General features: G+C 43.1%; 2 protein-coding genes across 4 annotated transcripts in view; one reads left to right on the forward strand and one right to left on the reverse strand.

Moving 5' to 3' along the window:
- Positions 1 to 1,131, forward strand: part of lama5 (laminin, alpha 5) — a 324,952-nt gene extending 323,821 nt beyond the window's left edge. For both annotated transcript variants that reach the window (XM_038803518.1, XM_038803519.1), the window contains exon 80: positions 682 to 1,131. In XM_038803518.1, coding sequence (XP_038659446.1) covers positions 682 to 830 — 149 coding nt within the window. In that variant the 3' untranslated portion in view covers positions 831 to 1,131. The remainder of the gene's footprint in view (positions 1 to 681) is intronic.
- Positions 1,132 to 5,823: 4,692 nt separating this feature from the next.
- adrm1 (adhesion regulating molecule 1) lies at positions 5,824 to 21,611 on the reverse strand. Of its 2 annotated transcripts, none has more exons than XM_038803521.1 (9): positions 21,271 to 21,611; positions 18,597 to 18,713; positions 16,305 to 16,431; positions 14,292 to 14,378; positions 12,759 to 12,843; positions 11,029 to 11,207; positions 9,206 to 9,366; positions 7,711 to 7,813; positions 5,824 to 6,086 (listed from the first exon to the last, which is right to left on the reverse strand). In XM_038803521.1, the coding sequence occupies exons 1-9, from the start codon at positions 21,481 to 21,483 to the stop codon at positions 5,959 to 5,961; spliced, it is 1,200 nt and encodes a 399-aa protein (XP_038659449.1). In that variant the 5' UTR covers positions 21,484 to 21,611; the 3' UTR covers positions 5,824 to 5,958. The 2 variants fall into 2 exon arrangements, with proteins under 2 accessions (XP_038659449.1, XP_038659448.1); XM_038803520.1 differs by having other exon boundaries at positions 10,885 to 11,207; positions 21,271 to 21,609.
- Between the last annotated feature and the right edge of the window lie 577 nt (positions 21,612 to 22,188).

Consider the following 22,188-nt stretch of genomic DNA (forward strand, 5'->3'; position numbering starts at 1 on the left):
GCCAGCATGGCGCTCCAGCCTCCCGCCACGCCAACCGCACATGCAGTTGGGGCAGCTCATTCCTGCGCATGCGCAGTTGGGCCGCGCCATCCTGCGCATGCACGGACAACTTCTTACGCGCGCCAGTCCCACACCAAAATGGCGCCGGGATTCTGGAGCCGGCCGCGGAAGGAGGTAGGCCCGGGGGGGGGGAGGGGGGGGGGGGAGGCCGGGACCCCATCGGAGGCCCCCCCTCCTCCCCCCCCCCCCGCAGCGTTCCCGCACAGTTCCCGCCGGCAGCAATCAGGGGTGAACGGCGCTGGTGGGCCTGTCATTTTTTTTGTCGAGAATCGGCGCTCACCGTTTGCGGCGATTCTCTGAGCGCGATTCTCACACCGCTGGTTTTGGAGGGGGTGGGAGAAGTGCTTGTGGGTGTCGGGGCGGCGTGGCACGACCCGCGTGGCGCCCGGCGATTCTCCCACCCAGCGTGGGGGGGATACCGCCCGTGCAGTTTAGATGAATTGGCCACGCTAAATTGCCCCTTAATTGGAAAAAATTAATTGGGTACTCTAAATTTATAATAAATAAATAAAACAAACTATTGCAAAGCAACTGATTTAAGAAATCCTTTTTGTATATTTGTAGTCCTGGTCTTCCTCTTTTTGTATAAATTACTTAATGCTTCCTTCTCTTGTGTTTCAGACACTGTACAAATTCCAATGTTGTCTTCTATACGTTCCTCATTTGTCGGCTGTGTAAAGAATTTCCTAATTAATCAAAAGGCTGTACAGTTGAATCGACCAGGATCTATACATGGTGATATTAGCACCAGTGGTTGCCCACTGTTGTAAATAGAATGTAAAGAATAAAAGAAAATCAAGAACACTACCAAGGCTGTTGATTTCCAATCCACTTATGCACTTAAATATTTGTACTGTATTTCAGAATCTTGCTGTGGATTTTTATAAATTTAAGCTATTTTAATGGACTTTTTTGGTATTTTGGGAGGAAAATATTAAAATGGGTAAAATTTATCCTGTGACACTGGCTTTACATTATCTTGTTTTAAGATCCCTATCATTTGTAGCACTGACTGTGCAGAACACTGGTACAAATTTGAGTCAAAATAAAACTTATCTATATTGATTCCTATAATGTATGTTTTTTTCCCCCCATTCTGAATTGTCAGTCCCACATATTCATACTATGACTTGAGAAGTTTAAAGTTTAATCAAGGCATCAAACCTTGTTGACATGTCACTTATCCCAAAAAGTTAGATACGAGTTGTGCACCTGTAAAGTTACACTTTCTTGCTACTTGTTCTTTATTAGATCGGTAACAAAAACAGAAAATACTAGGTAAATATTAGATCAGTGGTATCAATATTTGTTTAAATGGTTGTGTACATATTTGTGTTTTCCATATTATTTTGTTATTTGTTGACTGTGACCAGGATGTTGAAACACAAACCTCAGCATTCCTCTCCTCCCATCAATACTCATTGATTCCATAAAAGCAATACTCACGATGCATCAGGATCCATGTACTGCAATGAATTTGGTTATGTTCCATATGAACAGAGGTACAGTTAGAAAACTTGTGCGAACTTGTTTTGGTCAAATTTCCATAGGTAACATCCATGATTAACCAAAACAAATGTAATTTTCCAAAATGCTTTCAGCGATCAGACTCAATGCCTCGATTAAGTTGAAGTTCCAATGCTTTAGCATGAATATTTTTAACACATTGCACCACTACAACATACATTTTGCTCTAGGGGATTTTCATGATAACTTCATTGCAGTGTTTATTAATTAATTAATTATTATTAACTTGCAACGCTGACTTTTTCTGCAAGTGTTCTTTATCCCATTAATTGTGACTTTCTGCTGTCAGAATGCAAAATCAAGTTGGTATTTTATCCTATGGTATCAATTTAAACATTCACATTTTCATTAGCGGTTAAAAAAAGTTTCTAATGACTTTAGGATGTGCAATGTGCTTTCCCACAAAGTACTTTTAAGAGTAGTTGCTGTTCTGATGGAGGATTGAATGAAAGGTTCCCTAGAACGTACATATTAAACAGACAACTGACAGCACACCAGAGTAATGGTGAATTGGGATTAGGCCAAGGAGATCCTTTGGAAAAAGTACACAAGGGACTTCCGTTGATGGCTATGAAGGAGTAAGTCGCACATTTGGTGGCTCCTGCTCGGGTCAGACTTTTGGACCTCTTCCCCCCCGATTTTCTACCGGACTTGAATTGAAAAATTGACGACAGGGGCAATTGTGTACTGAATTCCCACATCAGTGCATGGAGAGGAGGACGAGAAGTGCTCATAAAGGCAGAATCAGAAAGATAGAAAAGGCTTGGTCTGAAGCTGCAGCGGGAAATAGCATGGCGGAGGACCGGACCTCTGGCTTGTCGACCCAGCGGTCAACGGAACAGCTGATGCAAGTTATCCAGGAAGGCTTTGCTAAGTAGAAACGGAACTGCTTGGATGGACCCGATAAGTCAATTGAGAAGCTAGAGCTTAGATTGGATGCCCCAGATCAGGCGATCCAGAAGGTAGAGAAGTCACTGGCTGAGCAGGAGGAACATCAAACTGCGGTGGAGTTAGAGGTGGGGATGCTGAGACACCAGCAGAAGCAGCTCCTGGAGAAGGTAGAGGATCTGGAGAATAGGTCTCGCCGGCAGAACTTGAGGATCGTTGGGCTCCCTTAGGGATCCGAAGGAGCTGGGGCATACATCACGGACATGTTTGAGAAGCTGCTGGGGGATGGGGCATTCTCGCGTCCCTTGGGGGTGGACAGGGCTCACAGAGCACTCACGAGGAAGCTGCGAATGGGAGACCCCCCCCCCCCGGGCCATGGTGGTGAGATTCCACAGGTACTTGGATAAGTAGCACATTCTACAGTGGGCCAAGCAGACAGGGAGCTGTAAATGGGTCAACAGTATCCTACGGATCTACCAAGACCTGAGTGCAGAGGTGGCCAGAAGAGCGGGCTTTAACCAGATCAGGTCGACCCTTTTTAAGAAAAAGGTGAAGTTTGGACTGTTGTATCCAGCCCTTCTCTGGGTCACATACGAGGAACAGCATTTTTATTTCGAGTCACCTGAGGACGCACTGGACTTTGTGAAAAGGAAAGTTTTGAACTTTGCTGCAAGTCATGTTTTTTTTAAATAAAAGTTTCTCACTTTTCATTTTGTGGAAGCTGTCTGTAATGCCTCCTGTATTGATTTGGGACCAATGGCAGAGCTGAGTGAGTTAAGGTTTACATTTGCACTGTTGGGGGATGGAGGTGTGCTTGTTTAGATTTTGGATCTCTTACTTGATCTTGGTTAGCGTTTTCTTTTTTCTTCCTGTTTTTCTGTCGGGCAATTGTGTTGGGATTGTTTGTTATTGGAATATGTATGTATGAGCCGGGGGGGGGGGGGGAAAGAGAAAGAACAATAGGTGGGAGACTAGCCGGCACCAGGGATAGCGGGCCACCAAGCTAGCTGGGCGGGCTATCTCACAGAAGCATAGTGGGGGGTGTGCACATGTTAGGTTTATTAAAGGGATTAAGTTACATTGTGCTGTTACAGGGGGGGGGGGGGGATCACCTGGAATGTATGAGGGCTGAATGGGCCAGTCAAGAGGGCATCGGAGGGGACTGAAGGTGGACGTGGTAATGTTGCAGGAGACACACCTTCGAGTAACTGACCAGATTAGACTGAGGAAAGGCTGGGTTAGTCAGCTCTTTCACTCGGGATTAGATTCCAAGACTAGAGGGGTTGCGATCCTGATCAATAAGCAGGTGGTGTTTGAGGCGGGCAGAATAGTCTTGGATGTGGGAGGTCAGTGAGAAACTGGAGGGTGTGCAGGTGGTATTAGTAAATGTGTATGCGCCAAATTGGGATGATGTGGAGTTTATAAAGAGGACGCTGGGGAAGATACCAGACCTGGATTTGCACAAGTTGGTCATGGGAGGGGACTTTTTAAACAGTTATTGACCCCGGCTTAGACTAGTCAAGCTCAAAAATGGGCAAGGTGCCAGCAATGGCAAAAGAACTAAAGGGTTCATGGAGCACATGGGGGGCGGGGGGGGGGGGGGGGGGGGGGGGCGGTGGACCCATGGAGATTTTCGGGGTCTCGGAAGATCCGGGAATCCAGTAGGAGAAAGAGGCAGACTTTCTGGCCTTTGCTTCCCTCGTAGCCCGGAGACGGATACTATTAGCTTGGAGGGACTCAAAGCCCCCGAAGTCGAAGACCTGGCTAACTGACATGGCTAGCTTTCTCTGTTTGGAAAAAATCAAGTTTACCTGGAGAGGGTCAATGTTAGGGTTCGCCCGGAGGTGGCAACCATTCGTCTACTTCATGGAAAATTAATCGTCAGCAGGAAGGGGGGGGGGGTAGTTTAGTTTAGAGTAGGGGGTTAATAAAGGTGGGACCAAAGGAGGGAGACAGCATTTGCACTATGTTTATCGATTCATGTACATTGTAATACCAAAAATATATCAATAAAATGTTTATTAAAAAAAGAAAAAGGGAACATGTTCAGATACTTGCAGGTAAAGGCGTTTGCTAGGCGACAGGTAGAGGAGTTCCCTTTGCTGCCCTCGCGGGGGCGATGGACAGAGTTCTTTCGGGGCTGTGGGTCAGAGAGGGGAAGGTATCTGACATTTATAAGGTAATGCAGGAGGTGGAGTCGTCGTCAGTGGAGGAGCTGAAGGCTAAATGGGAGGGGGAACTTGGGGAGCAGATAGAGGACGGGACTTGGGCGGATGCCTTGGAGAGTCAACTCTTCCTCTTCATGTGCAAGGCTTAGTCTCATTCAATTCAAGGTGCTGCACCGGGCCCACATGTCCGGGACTAGGATGAGTAGGTTCTTTGGGGGTGAGGACAGGTGCACCAAGTGTTCGGGGAGTCCAGCGAATCATGCCCATATGTTCTGGGCATGCCCGGCACTGGAAGAATTCTGGAAGGGGGTGGCGGGGACGGTGCCAAGGGTGGTTGGATCCAGGGTCAAACCAGAGTGGGGACTCGTGAGTTTTGGAGTTGCGGTGGAGCCAGGAGTGCAGGAGGCGAAAGAGGCCGGTGTCCTGGCCTTTGCGTCCCTAGTAGCCCGGTGGAGGATCTTGATGCAGTGGAAAGATGCGAGGCCCCCAAGTGTGGAGACCTGGATCAGTGACATGGCGGGATTTATAAAATTGGAGAGGGTCAAATTTGCCCTGAGAGGATCAATACAGGGGTTCTATACACAGTGGCAGCCTTTTCTGGACTTCCTGGCTCAAAGATAGGTATCTTGGTCAATAACAGCAACCCGGGCGGGGGGGGGGGGGGGTGTTCCTTATTATTGTTTCTATTTTTTTTTCTATGGTTATGTAACTTAACATTGTGTTAATTTAAGTTGTTAATATGTTTTGTTGTTCTTTGAGGATGGGCGAATGTTTATGATTGCTACCATTATTGTTATTGTTGGTATTTTATTACGGTTTGTTGTTGTATAAATACAACATTTTTCAATAAACATTTTTTTTTAATAAAAGAAAAAGGGCACAAGCCAAACATAAAACTGCAGAGATACTCTAGTTATGAAAAAGGTACATGAAAACAGAGTTAAATAGTTATGATTAAGGACAGAGGTCAGGAGGCATTTCTTTCAAGTTTTGTCAGACTATGGAGTTCTTTACCAGAAGTTGAAGAAAATAAGTCAGGAGTATTTAAGTTGTAACAGCAGGCACAGAGGTCTCACTGGTGTATGGTTCTATAAATCTTCTGCACAGAAAAGTTGGGAAAACACAATTATTGTTGTGTTCAGAGATTATACACTCAAAATAACAGACTTTCACAAAATTCTCTTGCTCTAAAATGAACCTTTAATATTGCTTAGTTTCCAGGGTTAACAAACACACAATTTCACTATTTGTTTTTTAAAACAGAGTGCACTATTACTTCAACAAATTGTTTCAAGATAAATGTAGATGAATAGTTTCAGTCCAAACTCATATCCTCCTCTTCATCCTTTTTGTCTTTTGATTCACTGTCTCCTTCCTTGTCATCGAGTTTTGTCTTTGAGGATGCAGAATTGTGTTGCATTGCTTTGGCAAATCCTTCTACATCTGCAGCAGGGCAGAGGAAGGAGAAAATACACAGATCTTATTTCTTTTAACTTAAAAGTGGAAAGACAAGTTACTGTCCTAAATTCCATTCATTTGCTTTGTTTTGGATGTTTTAAAGGAATGAAATCACGTCTCACACACACACTAATAAAACCATCTTTTACTGGATCAGAACAAATAAAAATTCAAAGATTGAGTTTTATCCAAGCTGAAGCAGGATTCAAATAGGTAGCTACATATATAAAACAGGGCAGATGTGAAGAGGATGCTTAATCTTGTCAGAGATTCACCGTTTAAAAATAAGGGGTCACTCATTTAAAACAGATGAGAAATCTTTTCTGGGGGTCGAGAGTCTCTGGAATGCTCCTTCTCAAAAGACAGCGTAAGCAGAACCTTTTAATATTTTTAAGGCGGGGCGAGATAGATTCTCGATTATCAAGGGGGTGAATTTGGGATTGAAGTTACGTATTGAATAGCGGAGCAGACTCAAGTGACCTACTTACTCCCTCTCCTAATTTGTATGTTTGTGCGTATGCAATCGACAAAGCCACCATAACTCATTTTAAGTTTAGCCTAGATTCACTTTTAACGTAGCAGTAGTCAAGTTACTAAACCGCTGGAATCAGACAATAATCATTAAGAGCAAAGTTAAATTAGCAAAGTGGAATTTGCTCTGCAATTGTGGGAAATGGATATCACAACAAAATACCTTACAAACCAAGTTCAACCTTCGATGGTGTCTAACGAGGCATTTCAAACTGAGGTTGCCTCTCTGACTAGTATAGACTGGAACAGTTTTCCACGGTCATTGATCCATGACACAGGCCTCACTGTAGTACCAGCAGTGGCCACCATTCATGATGCTGCCAGCTTCTGATTGGTCAACAGCTCAAAAGACATGGAAGACACACCCCAAGACTTGCCAAGCAGAAATTCCCCTCAGGAGCCCAGCAAGATAAATACGTCAGATTGGAATTAAATCCCTTCAGGCCTCCTGGAAACAGCCTTGGTAGAGTTGCCAGCATTTTTCTAGCTTTTGGACAGACCTCCTGTTGTGATCTTTTAAATTCTAACTCCCATGTGCAGGCCTCAGTATCAAAACAAACCTAAGGTGTTCTTTTTGCCACACTTCCCCCAAACATTGGAAGATCCAAAGGGGCAGCAGGGTAGCATGGTGGTTAGCATAAATGCTTCACAGCTCCAGGGTCCCAGGTTCGATTCCCGGCTGGGTCACTGTCTGTGTGGAGTCTGCACGTCCTCCCCCTGTGTGCGTGGGTTTCCTCCGGGTGCTCCGGTTTCCTCCCACAGTCCAAAGATGTGCGGGTTAGGTGGATTGGCCAGGCTAAATTGCCCGTAGTGTCCTAATAAAAGTAAGGTTAAGGGGGGGGGGGTTGTTGGGTTATGGGTATAGGGTGGATACGTGGGTTTGAGTAGGGTGATCATGGCTCGGCACAACATTGAGGGCCGAAGGGCCTGTTCTGTGCTGTACTGTTCTATGTTCTATCTTCTTGGGACCAGTAAGTACACGTCATAATTACACAGGTACTATTCTATCATGACACATTCATCCAAGACTTGGGTTGCAACACAAGCGACTGTGGACCTAATATGAAATGGCACTTACCCCCCTTTCCAGCTGCTTCCACCGCCTCTGCTGGCAAACCAAACTGGCTCATTAATGGGCCCAACTGTCCTGAAGCCAGTGCTGCACTGAACATGCTCATTGCCTACAGGAATAAATTTAAGAAATTGTCGCTTTTTATGGTGGATTTTAATATAGTCATAGAAAATATGAGCATCTGCATAAAATGTACTTTAAATAAAAGCCTCCAAGCTCTGTCAAAGATATGAAGTGACTTCCTGTATGGGAAAAAAATTAAATCCAAATTTATTACAGATACAAGATATTTTGATTGGGCAGCACGGTGGCAGTGGGTTAGCCCTGCTGCCCCACGGCGCCAAGGTCCCAGGTTTGATCCCAGCTCTGGGTCACTGTCCGTGTGGAGTTTGCACTTTCTCCCAGTGTTTGTGTGGGTTTTCCTCCACAACCCAAAGATGTGCATGCTAGGTGGATTTGCCACGCTAAATTGGAAAAATGAATTGAAGACTCGAAATTTAAAAAAAAAAAAAGATATTTTGGTTTAATTAACTTAAATGGTCACGTCCAGAGATTTCTACTTTATTAAAATATTAAAATTCCAGCTTTGTTCTTCTCATGTGGCCTGCATCAACACATCCAGAAGTTTTTATAAAAAGTTTGTCTCCAAAAAAAGCAATAAAAAACTTAATGTATGCTCTGTTAGATATCCATTATAGTTGTTTGGAGCCAATCTCGTATACTTTAGCTACGCTGCTAAAATATGTGGCATCTTCAATGTCACCTCAAGTCATGGCAGCAGTTTATATTGGGTGCTCATACCTGAGCAATTAAACCTCAAGTGTCAGGGAAACCTACCATCTTCTACTGAACTATTAAAACCTAACCACTAGATATTACAGCCCACCAATAAAGCACACTCTATCCCAGTTAAGAAATCAGATTAATTCCTATAGATATACAAATTCAGGGCGGCACCGTGGTGCAGTGGTTAGCACTGTTGCCTCACGGTGCCACAGTCCTAGGTTCGATCCCAGCCCCGTGACTCTGCCCGTGTGGAGTTTGCACATTCTCCCCGAGTCTGCATGGTTTCACCCCCACAACCCTAAAAGATGCACAGGGTGGGTGGATTGGCCAACATAAATTGCCCCTTAATTAGACAAAAAAAAAAAAGAATTGGGTTCAAAACACAAAATCCTTTGCCAATGTGTATTGAACTGTTCGGCATTAAATCAACTCCACTAGTTAGAATGGACTCAATATTATTTGAGGTGTGAAGTACCATCACTTTACCCATCGCTTATAATTTTTCACTACATTTACACCACATGAAGAGGTGGGGGGGGGGATGATTGTACAAAAGAGCAGACATTTTAAAAGTGCTTTCAGTCACTATAAATGTCTAACTGAACTACTAAATGTTTAGTATTGCCCAATTTGAACTGAAGGATGTTAAAACACGAGTTCAAATCTATTAATCAGGGAAGAAAAATTAAAATTTGAGCATGTCAAAGAAAATAACCTGTTGAAATTGAGGAGACGTTAATGTATTCTGAATTTCTTCTGCAGGCTGAGGCAGTGACTCTCCTGTAGGAAGGTATGGTAATAATCGTTCTTGAACCTCTGAATTCGCCAGAATAGGAGCCATGATCTCTGGTGTCAACACACTGGATAAATCCACTGCTATAAAAAGAAATCAATTCAAAATGTGCAATTATTCCTGTATACATAGTTTAAAAATCTTATCATGCTTCCCATCTAGAACCAAGAATGCCCTCTGCACATCAGTGCAAACAATTGGTAGAAGGATGCACGGCCAAGGTTATCAAGTGCCATAGAAGTACTAAGAAAAATGGTGGATTTGAGTTGAAGTATAAATATATATCTCTCCCATGATGGACATAAAAAAATCTGACAGCAGCAGAGAACTATTTTAGTGTCAGTTTCTCAAGAGTTGCACAGTAAATGGGATAGAATACCTGCCAGTGTCCAATAGTTAATGTTTCCTAGCTCTCCTGCTTTAAAAGTCACAACACACTAGATGGCATAATTTTCTGCAACTCACCCTCCAATAATGCCAACTGCCACAAAGCCAGATTGCAGACACAAAAGAGAAAGAAAATGCATAACTTTTGGAAATTCCTCCCCTCCAGAAATCAAGGTAGCTAGATCCAGTGAAGCAGGTCACATCACTACCAAATGCCTTTTTGAAATTATTTTGCATTTCCATAGTTATCACATTAAAGCCCAACTACTTAGTGATGAAAACTTCTTCAGAAGCAGATAAATCGGTTTTAAACCAAAGCAGAATTAGGCCATTTGGCCCATCGAGTCTGCTCCGCCATTCGATCATGGCTGATATTAGGTAGTCTGATGGTCACATAAAGAGCCTGTTTGAAAGGCATTTTGTTAAAAAAAAAGATCTTTGGTTTTATTAAGAGCATAGATATGGCCAGGAAGGTATTCAAAACCTTTTGAAAACACTGCTTAGGCTTTAGCTGGAGTACAGTACTCAACTCAGAGTACCACAGTTGGGAATGATGTTAAGGTCACAGAGATTTATCGAATGGTACTGCAGATAAAGGACTTAGTTATTTGGAGAAACTGTAGTTCTCTTTTGAACAGAGAAGGTTAGGGAGTTTTGAAATCTGTGTTCAAAGCCATGAAAAGTCAGCAGCACGGTTTTGCAGTGGTTAGCACTGCTGTGTCACAGCACCGAGATCCCAGGTTCGATCCCGGCTCTGGAAACTGTCCATATGGATGTTGCACATTCTCCCCGTGTTTGGGTGGATTGAGCCCCCACAACCCAAAGATATGCAGGCTAGGTGGATTGGTCACGCTAAATTGCCCCTTAATTGGAAAAAATGAATTGGGTACTCTAAATTAAACAAAAAAAACCATGAAAAGTCTGGATAAAGTGAGGGAATTTGATAAATACTTGAGTGGAAAAAAATTGCAGCAGAGTAGAACTAGTTGGATAGCTCCTAAACATGATGGCTGGAAGGCCTCCTTATAATGATTCTTTGGTCTCACATAATGGCTCCAAGTTGCCTGAAAAAATACATATTGAAACCATTTTGTTACTTATCAAAAGGCAGAGAAACTGCAAGCCAATTACAAGTACATGGCTGAAATCCTACTTTGACCAGCAAAGTTTTATTTTCTTGTGTGTTTCAAGTTTCTTCAGAACTATCTCCCTACCCTGCTGTCCAGTCCCTTCTGCTGTAGCAGGAACAGTCATGCTAGCCAAGATACTCTGCAAGTCACGCAGCTGAATGGGCTGAGTTGGGCTTGTTGCAGATCCAGATGCTGTAACAGGTGGGGATCCAGATGCAGACGTCGAACCTGTGCTTGATGTTGTAGGTGTCGTTAGACCTGTCGCTGTTGCTGCTGCTGGCACTGGCGTGGATGCTACAGTGGGGGCTGGTACTGGTGTTGTTGCTGCAGCAACAGAAGGCACGGAAGTCATGCGAACTGCCGAGGTTGCAGAGGATGGAGTAACGGTTGCAGATTGGTTTCGAGAGCTAAATACAAATAAAAGCACCATTAGAAAAAAGACTTGTGACTTACTTTACCAAACTGAAGAGCAGCACAATGGAGGGAAGGGAGAGGAAAAAGGGCACAGATAATGATCTGATCTAGTTTTAACCAACTACCTTTTTATTGCACCATCTAAATGATTGATTACATCACAACACACAAGTACAATCGTAATTTCCAAACTAGAGAAAGGTTCTTTATTATCTGCTTTCTGTTTGAAAAATATATTGTATATAACAAACACAACCATAAAAAAAAGCAAACAGGAATGCAAATAATGAAAACAAATAAATATCTAACACCTCACCGTTCCACCTTCCGCTCCCCTACCTCCTTTCTCTCCCCCCCCCCCCCCCCCCCCCCCCCGTATCTCTCAACACCCCCATCTCAGCCACCAATGAAGGAAGCTGCTCCTCACGCTCCCAGACCTTCTGGATCGCCTGGCTTTGGGTCTCCAGCCTCAGCTCCACATGGTCAATGCCCACCAGCAAGTCCATCATCTTCACTAGGTCCTCCAAATTCCTTTCTCTGCTGGGTGAACTTCTCATTCAAAAAGACCACTAGCTGCTCCATAGACCCTTTTCCCTCCGCCATCTTTCCCTGTGTCATAGGAAAAGTTTCTTGCTCCGACAACTCCTTTCAACTCAAACCACTTTTGGTCCACAAATCCATCCACTGGTGGATTAAACTCTTCCTCCCCCACTCCTGCACCTTAATCCGTCCGTTAATTGGGGAAAAGGCCCCATAACTCCACAAGCGGGTGCGACCACTCACACCATGGCCGCCACCGGAAGTCTATTATCTGCTTTTCATGATGAAAGCATTTTGTCAAAACTTTTTACTGAAAAGCATCAGTTATGAATCAAAATAACTTTAGTAATGAAAGTCAAGAGTCTTATGTATTGGAGAAGGCTATTTGACCCATCATATCCATGCTGGCTTTCTGCAGAGCAATCCAGTCAGTCCCACTAGCCCACTTAATCCCCAGAGTCCTGCCCGTTTACTTCCTTCAAGTGTCCTCCCAATTTTGCTTTGAAATCATCGATTGTTTCTGCTTCCATCACCTCCATGGGCAGCAAATTGCTGGTTATTACCACTCACTCCATAAAGTAGTTCTTCTTCACATTCCCAGTGCATCCCTTGCCCAAAGCCATAAACCAGTTTCCCCCAATAGCTAGTAGGAACCATTTTCTCTGGTTTGCCTGACCCAAGCTTGCATATCCTGTACACTTCCATCAAATCTTTCCTCAATTTCCTTTTCTCCAAGGAGAATAACCCAACTTTTCCAACCTAACCTTGTAACTAAAATCCCCGACCCTGGAGACCACTTCGGTAAATCTCTTCTGCACTCTCTCAAAATACCCTCACATCTTTGATAAGTGTGATGACCAGAACTTGATTCAATACTCTAACTGTGGCCCAACCGGAGATCAGCAGTCAAATTAAGATATGCATCATAGATATTGATGATGATATACAAATAAATTATCTGTATTCTCAAGACCAAATCCATATTCCAATATATTTCTTCTTACCTTGAAGAACTAGTAGCAGTTGAAGGGCCTCCACTGCCAAGTAAGCCAGCTAGTCCAGCTGGCCCTGCAAGAGCACCCAGGCTTCCTGGAAAGAAAAAATAGATCAAGAGATTGTATTTTTACAATTAGGATTTAGATTTATTCGATGGGGTAGTGTGCATGCCAAAATGCAAAACATACAACGGGAATTTCGTGAGACTCCCAACAAGAATTTCCTTTGAGCGGACAATTTTCAGGGACAAGGAGAAGCTTTACTTACCAAATAAAAAGAAACATCTGATTAATGTCAGGTTAAGAGATATAGATCAATATCCTGCAATTTAACTAAATAAGAACTTAAACTTGGGAGCAAGGATGCAATTTTTTCATAAATCAAGCAAAAGCAAGACTATTCTCTTTGGTAACTACATGCTGGACTTTGTGGAGTGACATGTGCCTTGCCCATTGGTAAAAGAACTAGCGGGGTACCCCTTCAGTTCTACAAGGGAAACCAGACATAATGACCAGTCAAGCTTCCCCCGTGAATGAGGTCCCCAGTGGTTGATGTCCCACCAACTGAGTTGTCAGCCAATCTGAGGCCATCAGCTACTCATCGCCATCAGCAGCACCCACCAGAGACTCAGGAATCTTATGGGACTCCAGATCAAAGTTGAGCAAGGATGGGATGACGGTTGGCAGGGGGGGAAAAAAAAAAAGAGAAGTAGAAAGAGGGGTGTCTGACACAAGGGCAAGGGATGGCTTTCAATTGCACCTCCCTGCAGAGGGCATAGGAAAGGCAAGTGGCTCCCACGGCCGGATATACAACTGCTGACAGCCGTGAATCCCATGTCAACCCCTTCAGTCCTGCAAATTGATTGGGGGAAGGATCACCTGCTGCCAGGTTGATAGGGGGTCTTTGCCACAATGGTTCCCACTGCCAGAGGCTGCATTAAATCCAAATATGTTACTGAACATTATATTGCACTAGGAAAAAATGTTTTTACTGGACCATGTGTAAAATTTAATTATAAAAGAACAGCACCACTCCCTTACATTACAGATATAAAGAAGATGGGATCTAAACATTTGAACACAGTATTTGAAAATTTGTGTACTGAAATATTGGCACAAATCAAAACAGTTTAAAAAGAACATATTTATTTTCCACCTAATCTACACTCATTTATAAATACTTATCCTCAAGGCACAATTATATGGAGAACTCAAATTGCTGTGGGACAAAAATTAGAAATATAACCTAGGTGACGAAACAAATTAAGAAAAAAATCTGGAAAATACATTTGCACCATTTAAGGCGTTTTCTCTTTTAAGTTCCCACGTCCCTTTTCGTGTTTTCCATGTGGGTCTGCAGCAGGGCTCAGGTTCCAATGTCCACTCTGACAGAAGCTCCCTCTCAGCTGCCATCTCCAGGTATGGATGGAATTCTACCAGTCCCATTGAAAATAACATTTTTTTTCCCCCATCCAGTAAGGATCAACGTTTTTATAGGTTGCTATTGCTACAATTAATTTATAGAATGTGGTTAATATTTACCAAGTCCACCTAAACCAGTTGCTCCCATCAGCTGCATAAGCTGGTTATGACTCATGTTACCCAAAAGACTTTGCAATCCACTTTCTCCTGGAATAAAGAGATGAATGACAATCAGGAGTCTGTGTTCGGCTCCTCTTATTTACTACACACGAGCTACATATTATGTTCTAGAAAATATGAAAATTTGCTGATGACACTAAACTGTTATAAAGAATGTGAAAGATTACAGAAACCGAGCTGGCTAGAAGGGTGGGCAATGGGATGACAAGTGCAGCTCAAATGGGTGAAAATGTAATACATTTGGGAACAATTCTTTTCATGGAGCACTGAAGTCTTAATGTGGCAATACCTTGTTGATCAAAATTTGACAGGGAAACTAGTTATCCATGAATAGACAAAACTAAATGCTTAATTTTGGGTTTAGAGGTATATCACACAAAATCAAAGAGGTAATGTTGAACAAGGCTTTAGCTGAATATAGAGTACATTGAGAGATATAAAAGCAAAAGTTGCAGCTTAAATCCGGATTTTAAAACGTGACAAATTCCTTCAGAGATTTTTGAAGGGCTTAGGGCTTTCTTCAAGAGCTGAAAATGTCATCATGTTTCAAGGTCTGTAAAGTAAATAGTGATAGATTATTTCCACTGATCTGTATGATGATAAGAGGCTACAAAAAATGACCACAAAAAATTAAAGTGGAGATAAGAAAAATTAAGCTAGAAGCTGTTTCGAATGCTCTATCTGTAACGGATATTGAATTAGTTTTGCTTGGAAATGAGAAATAAAAAAAGTGCGGAGAATGAGTTTGACAAGGTGGCACATGTGGACAAAATGGACCAAAAGAATGCTAACAGGAACAGGTTAATGACTAGAGAAAATAAACTATCCATTTCTGTGCAAGCACAAGCAAACTTGCAGTTTTCTACACATTTTATGTGTTGCCCAAAGATTCACAAGGTCTTTTAACAGTCCCAAACTTGGAAGAACCCATAAAAAAAAGTCTTTTAAATAAAAAAAGCTACATAAACTCAATTTAATACCCGATACAAGCAGCACAACGAGGCACAACGTTTAATTAATAAAATCCATTCAAGAAAGAGAAATGCAAACGGATGCAAGTAAACTACAAGAACTGCCTATCACTCCAACTTTTTGTTATATTGCTTTTCAGATCCAATCACAAGGCATGAAAAGAAAAACACATTTGTATATAAAATAAAATTTTGAAAAATGTAAGTAAATATTCAACTTGGATTCCTTATTGACTCAAGGTTATGAAGCAACTAATTGAACCACATAGCCAAGAGGTTATGCGACAATCTCAGCCGCAGAATAGATAACAAAATTCACCAGAGTCGGTGTCCATGGGTAAGGGAGAATTTGGTTAGCTTCCCCAATCTGGGGCGGCACGGCGATGCAGTGGTTAGCACAGCTGCCTCGTGGCACTGAGGACCCGGGTTAGATGCCAGCCCCAGGTCAGATGCCAGCCCCAGGTCACTATCCCTGTGGAGTTTGCACATTCGTGTCTGCGTGGATCTCAGCCCGATAATCGAAAATATGTGCAGGGTAGTTGAATTGGTCACGCTAAATTGCCTCTCAATTGGAATTAAAAAAATTGGGTAGTCTAAATTTATTTATTTTTTAAAAAGGAGAGAGAACTAGGTACGCCAATCTGATTGTGATATACACCTCATGCTAGACATATGCTGGCCAAAGACTCAAGTGGGTCAGCAGCAAATCCTACCCAATGGAATGGTCAAATAACTTGCTAATGTTTCTTGCCAAGGCACACGTTTAAATGATTGCTACTTTGGCAAGATACTGAAGGCAATCTGTAGAAAAAATCCCAGGAGGAAGTCAAGGCCTTCAAGCAAGTCACCAAATGGGAAAAATACAACTAGCAAAAAAAACAAATTTCTTCCACATAGCGCTGATCAAGAAGTTATCTTCATACATTAATACAATGTTCTAACGGTTACATTGGGGTCAAACTCTAATGAACTAATGGGATACCTCCAAGTGCGGCAAGCTCATGACCCCCACTGCTGCCACCACTACCCAAAGCACCAGGCATTGGTGGGTTGTTCAAATATTCATTTACTTTACGGCAGAACTCTTCATCTTTATCAGATTTGGGCTCCTGAAGATTTAAACACAGCAGTTAATGATCACAAATGAGCCTAAAATAATCACCCATGGTCCTTAGCATCTGCAAGAGGAAAATATATGGGTTCACAAAAATAGAACTTCAATGAATATCTTCCACCAAAAAAATGTGCAAATATATGGGAAAGCACTGATTCAAAACCTCAGCTGCTCCTATTTTAGTCCCAAAACTACAACTATTAACATTAGAAAATGATTTGACCATTGTAATGATGCACTTCAAATAACATCTATATTTGTTCAACTACAACTAAAGTCTCACTATATGTTTTAATTGTTTTATTCTATTAAAGGGGAGAGGTTTAATTAACTAACACTTTGGAATCCAGTGCGTCAGCATTGACCTTTGCTATACAGGGGTAGCAGGAATCGTCAAACTGAGGTCAACATGCCACATGCAGTCTAAACCTCTAATCCACATATGTCAAACTCAAGGCCCGCGGGCCAAATCCGGCCCGCGGTGGAATTATCTTTGGCCCGCGAGATAATATCTAATTACTTTTTCTTTTAAATTTAGATTAGCCAATTATTTTTTCCAATTAAGGGGCAATTTAGCGTGGCCAATCCACCTACTCTGCACATTTTTGGATTGTGGGGGCGAAACCCACGCAGACACGGAGAGAACGTGCAAACTCCACACGGACAGTGACCCAGAGCCGGGATCGAACCTGGGACCTCAGCGCCGTGAGGCGGTTGTGCTAACCACTAGGCCACCGTGCTGCCCTAATAATATCTAATTACTATTAAAGCTGGCCCCAGCAATTGAAGCGCCTATGGCGTATGATATGGCTGATGCCGAGTTTATTCAGGTATAGTGTGAATCACAAAGTGTTGGCCTGTGGAAAAATGTTTTCATTAGAAATTACTCTGGAAAAGCTCCAGATAAAGCAATAAGAAATAAATGCAACTAATTTTTTTATTTATTTAATATTTAATGTTGTTTTTATAGGCAATAACCTAAGCTTTATTAGTTCCAGGTTCAATAAGTTCATTTCAATAAGTTTTGCAAAAAAACATTGAACCAGTCCGGCCCTCGACTTGTCCCGATTTTTAAATTTTGGCCCACGGTGTATTTGAGTTTGACACCCCTGCTCTAATCTAACCCTGCAACACCAGACTACTCAGTCCTAATTTCATTCAACGATTTGTTCTGTTTGAATTTTGAGTGCAGACACAATGGGCCGTTAAGCATAATGTCTTTGCTGGTAGATAAATCTTACATCAGATTAGCAGTGCAAAAAAATGTGCCTATGGATTGAAATAAAAAACTAGAAATTGGAAAGTTGGAAATTCAGCTGTACAGACATTGCATGGCAGAGTATTTCCAACAATGTTTTGCTTTTGCATGTCAATTGTGCATGAATTTAAACTTCATTAATAGCCTGAACTTTCATGTACCTTTGTGACACAGGAAGACAAATAGGACCAAGATACCTCTGTAATGTAAAGGACTGCTCTAACCATGCTCCTTACCAACTTCACCAGAACAAGACTTTTTCCAATAACAAGAATTGCACATTTCTTATACCAGTAGCATTTCTGAATAAGCGACAATTTATGAACGAGCATGCACATGTCTGGAATTAGGCAGGAATTGAAGACCCTCATAATAAGCAGAGAAAATTTTGACCCCACTGCTTTGCGCTAAATTTAAATATTTACCCGAGGTGAAGAACATTGTGATACCTTTTAGTCTAATGCCAGTCTGTTTCAAAATAACTATGCTGGACAAACCCGTTTTACGTTGTTCAGTGATTTGGGCAAAATAAAATACAAGCAATTTCAAACTAATCAGTTGACCTTCCATGCAGCCGTGGTTATGATGGTTAGATACCAAGTCAAAATTTGTTTAACATAGCCTATAGGTACCTCAAAGGCCACTGAAAATTGGGATTAGTGAACCGATTTAAACAATCCAACAGTCTAAACAATCAGACCATGATCTGCTTAGGGAGGTTTCTATACATTGGCTTCAAAATCTCCAACCATGTATTTGGGAAAAATAAAACAGATGACACGAGAAAAATAAACAGGAAGTGATTGGCTCTCTTTCTTCATTTAGTTGTAGTTGCATAATTACCTTCAATAGGCATTCACAAGAATTCAGAGCACAGTGAAGTGAAAATTTTTAACATTTACCTGCATCCAAAAGAAAAGGCGTTTTGATCCTGCCTTGAATTTCAGCACAAACACTCGTCCAGTAGTACACTGGGCCACTCGCTTAAACTCACAGTCATCAGGAAAAATGATCAGGTCCTGTAGAAACAGCACACCAACTCAATCATCAAGAAAATTAATAATCTGCAGTTTTGATTTTTACCCCCCTAGACCCTGGTTTTGCTTTCTCAGGGTTTTCATGTGAGATCATTTCTGTAAATTTAGAAACACTTTAAACTCAATGACCAAAGCACATCAGACTTTAACCAAGTCTACAAAATGTTTTAACTTTATACTTACAGACAACTTACATTTATGTAATACCTCTACCTACCACACCACCTCACTGAGGCATCATCAGATTAAAAAAGGACCAGAGAGGAACTAGAATGGACTTTCAAGGCGGTTTTGAGGGAGCAGAGAAGGTTGACAGGGGGGGGGGGGGGTTTATGGCAATAAACCGTCTCAAGACAATTCAAACATAAAACCATAATTTCCTCATCAACCAAACTTCAAACAAGTAAACGTTACAGCAAGTTGGGATGCTGAGGGTTATCCCTCGGCCTGGTGTCAATCCGAAGTGGGTATTTGAGATGACTTTGCCCTCTTTAACCCGGGATGCTGAAGCTATTGCAGGAATTCGCTGTTAATTTAGCTAACATGTCAGTTCAAAAGCAAAATATGACAGATGTTGGGAATCTGACCAAACAGAAAAAGCTGAAAATACACACAGCAGCTCAGGCAGCATGTGCAGAGGGAGGAACAGAGTTAACCTTTCAACTCTTTCAAAACAATATTAATCTGAAACAAACTGCCTCTTCATATGCTGAGGATTTCCAATAGCGAATTTAACCCAGATCATGACACCTTCTGGCCTCCATGTCTTGCACTACATGATGCATTTAAACTCTAATCCACTGGTGAAGTAAGTTTTTCAATGAATTTCAGATACAGAACAAGTATCAAAATTAACACTTTGAGCAAAACACCCTGTACCAACATTATCTTTTTTAGTACTTGGAAAACAGGCAACCTTCCCCTAGTAGCAAAAACAAGGACAATGGCCATGAAGCAATGCAATGCCCCCAAGCTACAACCAATGCACCCACTAATTTATTTGGGAGAGGAATTGCAATATTTTCCCCCCGGAGGATCGATCGATGCCCAGGACTTGCATATTGCTGCATAGCTCCATAGCTTAGAGGAACTTTGGGCACAAACCCACCTGATACAACCACTACACAATGCTCATTCCCCTTAACACCTTAATTCCCATCCCATGAAATCCTATAATCCCACCTGCAAATACCCTGTACAACCACCAACCCCGACAGCGCCCACCTTCTGCTTCTAGTTGTGTCAACATCACAGACTACTATCAGTATTCTGCAAATATTCATACTGATAGCATTAGCTAAACATGCATGAACTGCTGAACTGGGAATCCTAAGCATAAAAACTATTAAATTGGAATAATCTAAAGATGGGTCTTGAAGATTCCAAGTGATGGACTTCAGTCTATTTCCATTGGCAGCTTGGTCCCCATTGTCGGAATGTGTTGTGAAGGAAGATTCGAGACAGATTTTACATGGAAACAAATGGTCTTTGAAATTTAGGTGGATGGTACTTATACAAGTACAATGGTACTTGTTTCAGTCACTACCTGCCAATATAACATATATTCCTCAGTCAATCCACATCAGTCCATTCCATGTTCTATTTTTAATGAGACATGGGCACCACTAGAGCTCAGCAATTTTGGCCCGTCGCTCAAAGCACATAGTGAATGGCTTGCTTGACCATTTCAGTGGACAGTTAGGAGTCAGGCCACATTTCATGGCCATCCATTTACAGGTTGATTAACTGAATTTGAATAAAAATTGGCTGCCAGAGAAAGATTTGAACCCATGTGCCCCAGATCCTGGGCCTCTGGATTACTGGCCCAGAGCCATTATCACCAGGGTACCACCTCCCCTATTAAAAAAGGAGAGAACATGGTCAGCCTACAAAAAGGCTATCCCCCACACCTCCCTCAAAGAAAACCCCATAATCCCTCCATTCACCTCCCCAACACACCAAGGCCCCTCCATCCCCCTCCTCAACAATCCATGGCCCCATAGCCCCTCCATCCCCCTCCTCACCAAAGCAGGGCCCCATAGCCCCTCCTCAACAAACCAAGGCCCCATAGCCCCTCCATCCCCCTCCTCAACAAACCAAGGCCCCATAGTCCCTCCATCCCCCTCCTCAACAAACCAAGGCGTTCCCCCGCCAAACAATCCAAGGCCACATAGCCCCTCCATCCCCCCTCAACAAACCAATGCCGCATAGACCCTCCATCCCCCTCCTCAACAAACCAAGACCCATAGCCCCTCCATCCCGCTCCTCAACAAACCAAGACCCCATAGCCCCTCCATCCCCCTCCTCAACAAACCAAGACCCCATAGCCCCTCCATCCCCCTCCTCAACAAACCAAGACCCCATAGCCCCTCCATCCCCCTCCTCGACAAACCAAGACCCCATAGCCCCTCCATCCCCCTCCTCAACAAACCAAGGCCCAACAGCCCCTCCATCGCCCCATTCCTCCCCCTCCCCCCCCCCCCCAAAAAAAAACCAACCCAAGGCCCCATAGCCCCTCATTCCCGGCCCCGCTCCTTACATCCTCCACAGTGCCGGCGGTGCGGTCCTTCCAGCAGAAGTGAATGAGGGAGTCGTCAGTCTGCTGGATGTAAACCTGCCCCTTGCGCTTGTCCGGGGTCACGGTCGAGCCTTTCAGGGACATCTTGCCGGCTCGGAACTCCACCAGGTATTTACTGGAGGAGCCCCGGCTCCCGGCCACCAGGCTGGGGAACAACGCTCCAGAGGCCGACATCGCACTCAACCGATCGGCAGCTTTCGAAATTCCTCCAAAAAAAAAATAAATTCAATGTCTCCGGTAAAATAACCCGAAGCCTCCTTCCTTCTCCGTCCAACTGCCACCGCCGCGGCTTCGCAACCTAACCTGAAATTCCCTCTCCCCTATTGGTTCCTTCACGTCCCTCCCCCTGCGACGTCAGGACGCCTGGCACATTCTGCCTTTTGAATGGCTGGGGCAGCTGTCATTCATCACGCCACAGGACTTCCTTTGTCAGGTTTGGTTGAGCGGCAGCTGAGCGGAAGTGCTGTGTCATTGGCCGCTAGGCAGTTTTGCTGCCGCCTATCGCTGCAAAGCGGCGCTGCAGCTCTAACATGCCAGCAAAACCCCGGCGGAGACAATGAATGTGCCAGCTTTTTAAAAGGCAGATTTTCACAAGCAAGCTGTTTCAATGTCATGCACTTCTGACCTTGCATGGTCACAAAACGTGTGAGGTTTTCCATGTGGTGGTGTTGGGTCAGTTTCATCAACAGCAAAATGTATAGTCACAATCTTCCAGCACAGTGACAGACACACCACTGAAAATTGGTCCATCCCAATATGTATCGTGCAAAACAGGCTCTCTTCGGAGTGCTTGGTTAGAGTCTGGATTGCGACACCTGAGAGTGTGATAGAGGCAGATTCAATTGAGGCGTCCAAAAGCGAATTGGCTAATTGAAGCGG

Source organism: Scyliorhinus canicula, chromosome 7 (assembly GCF_902713615.1).
Source record: "Scyliorhinus canicula chromosome 7, sScyCan1.1, whole genome shotgun sequence".
Taxonomy (NCBI): domain Eukaryota; kingdom Metazoa; phylum Chordata; class Chondrichthyes; order Carcharhiniformes; family Scyliorhinidae; genus Scyliorhinus; species Scyliorhinus canicula.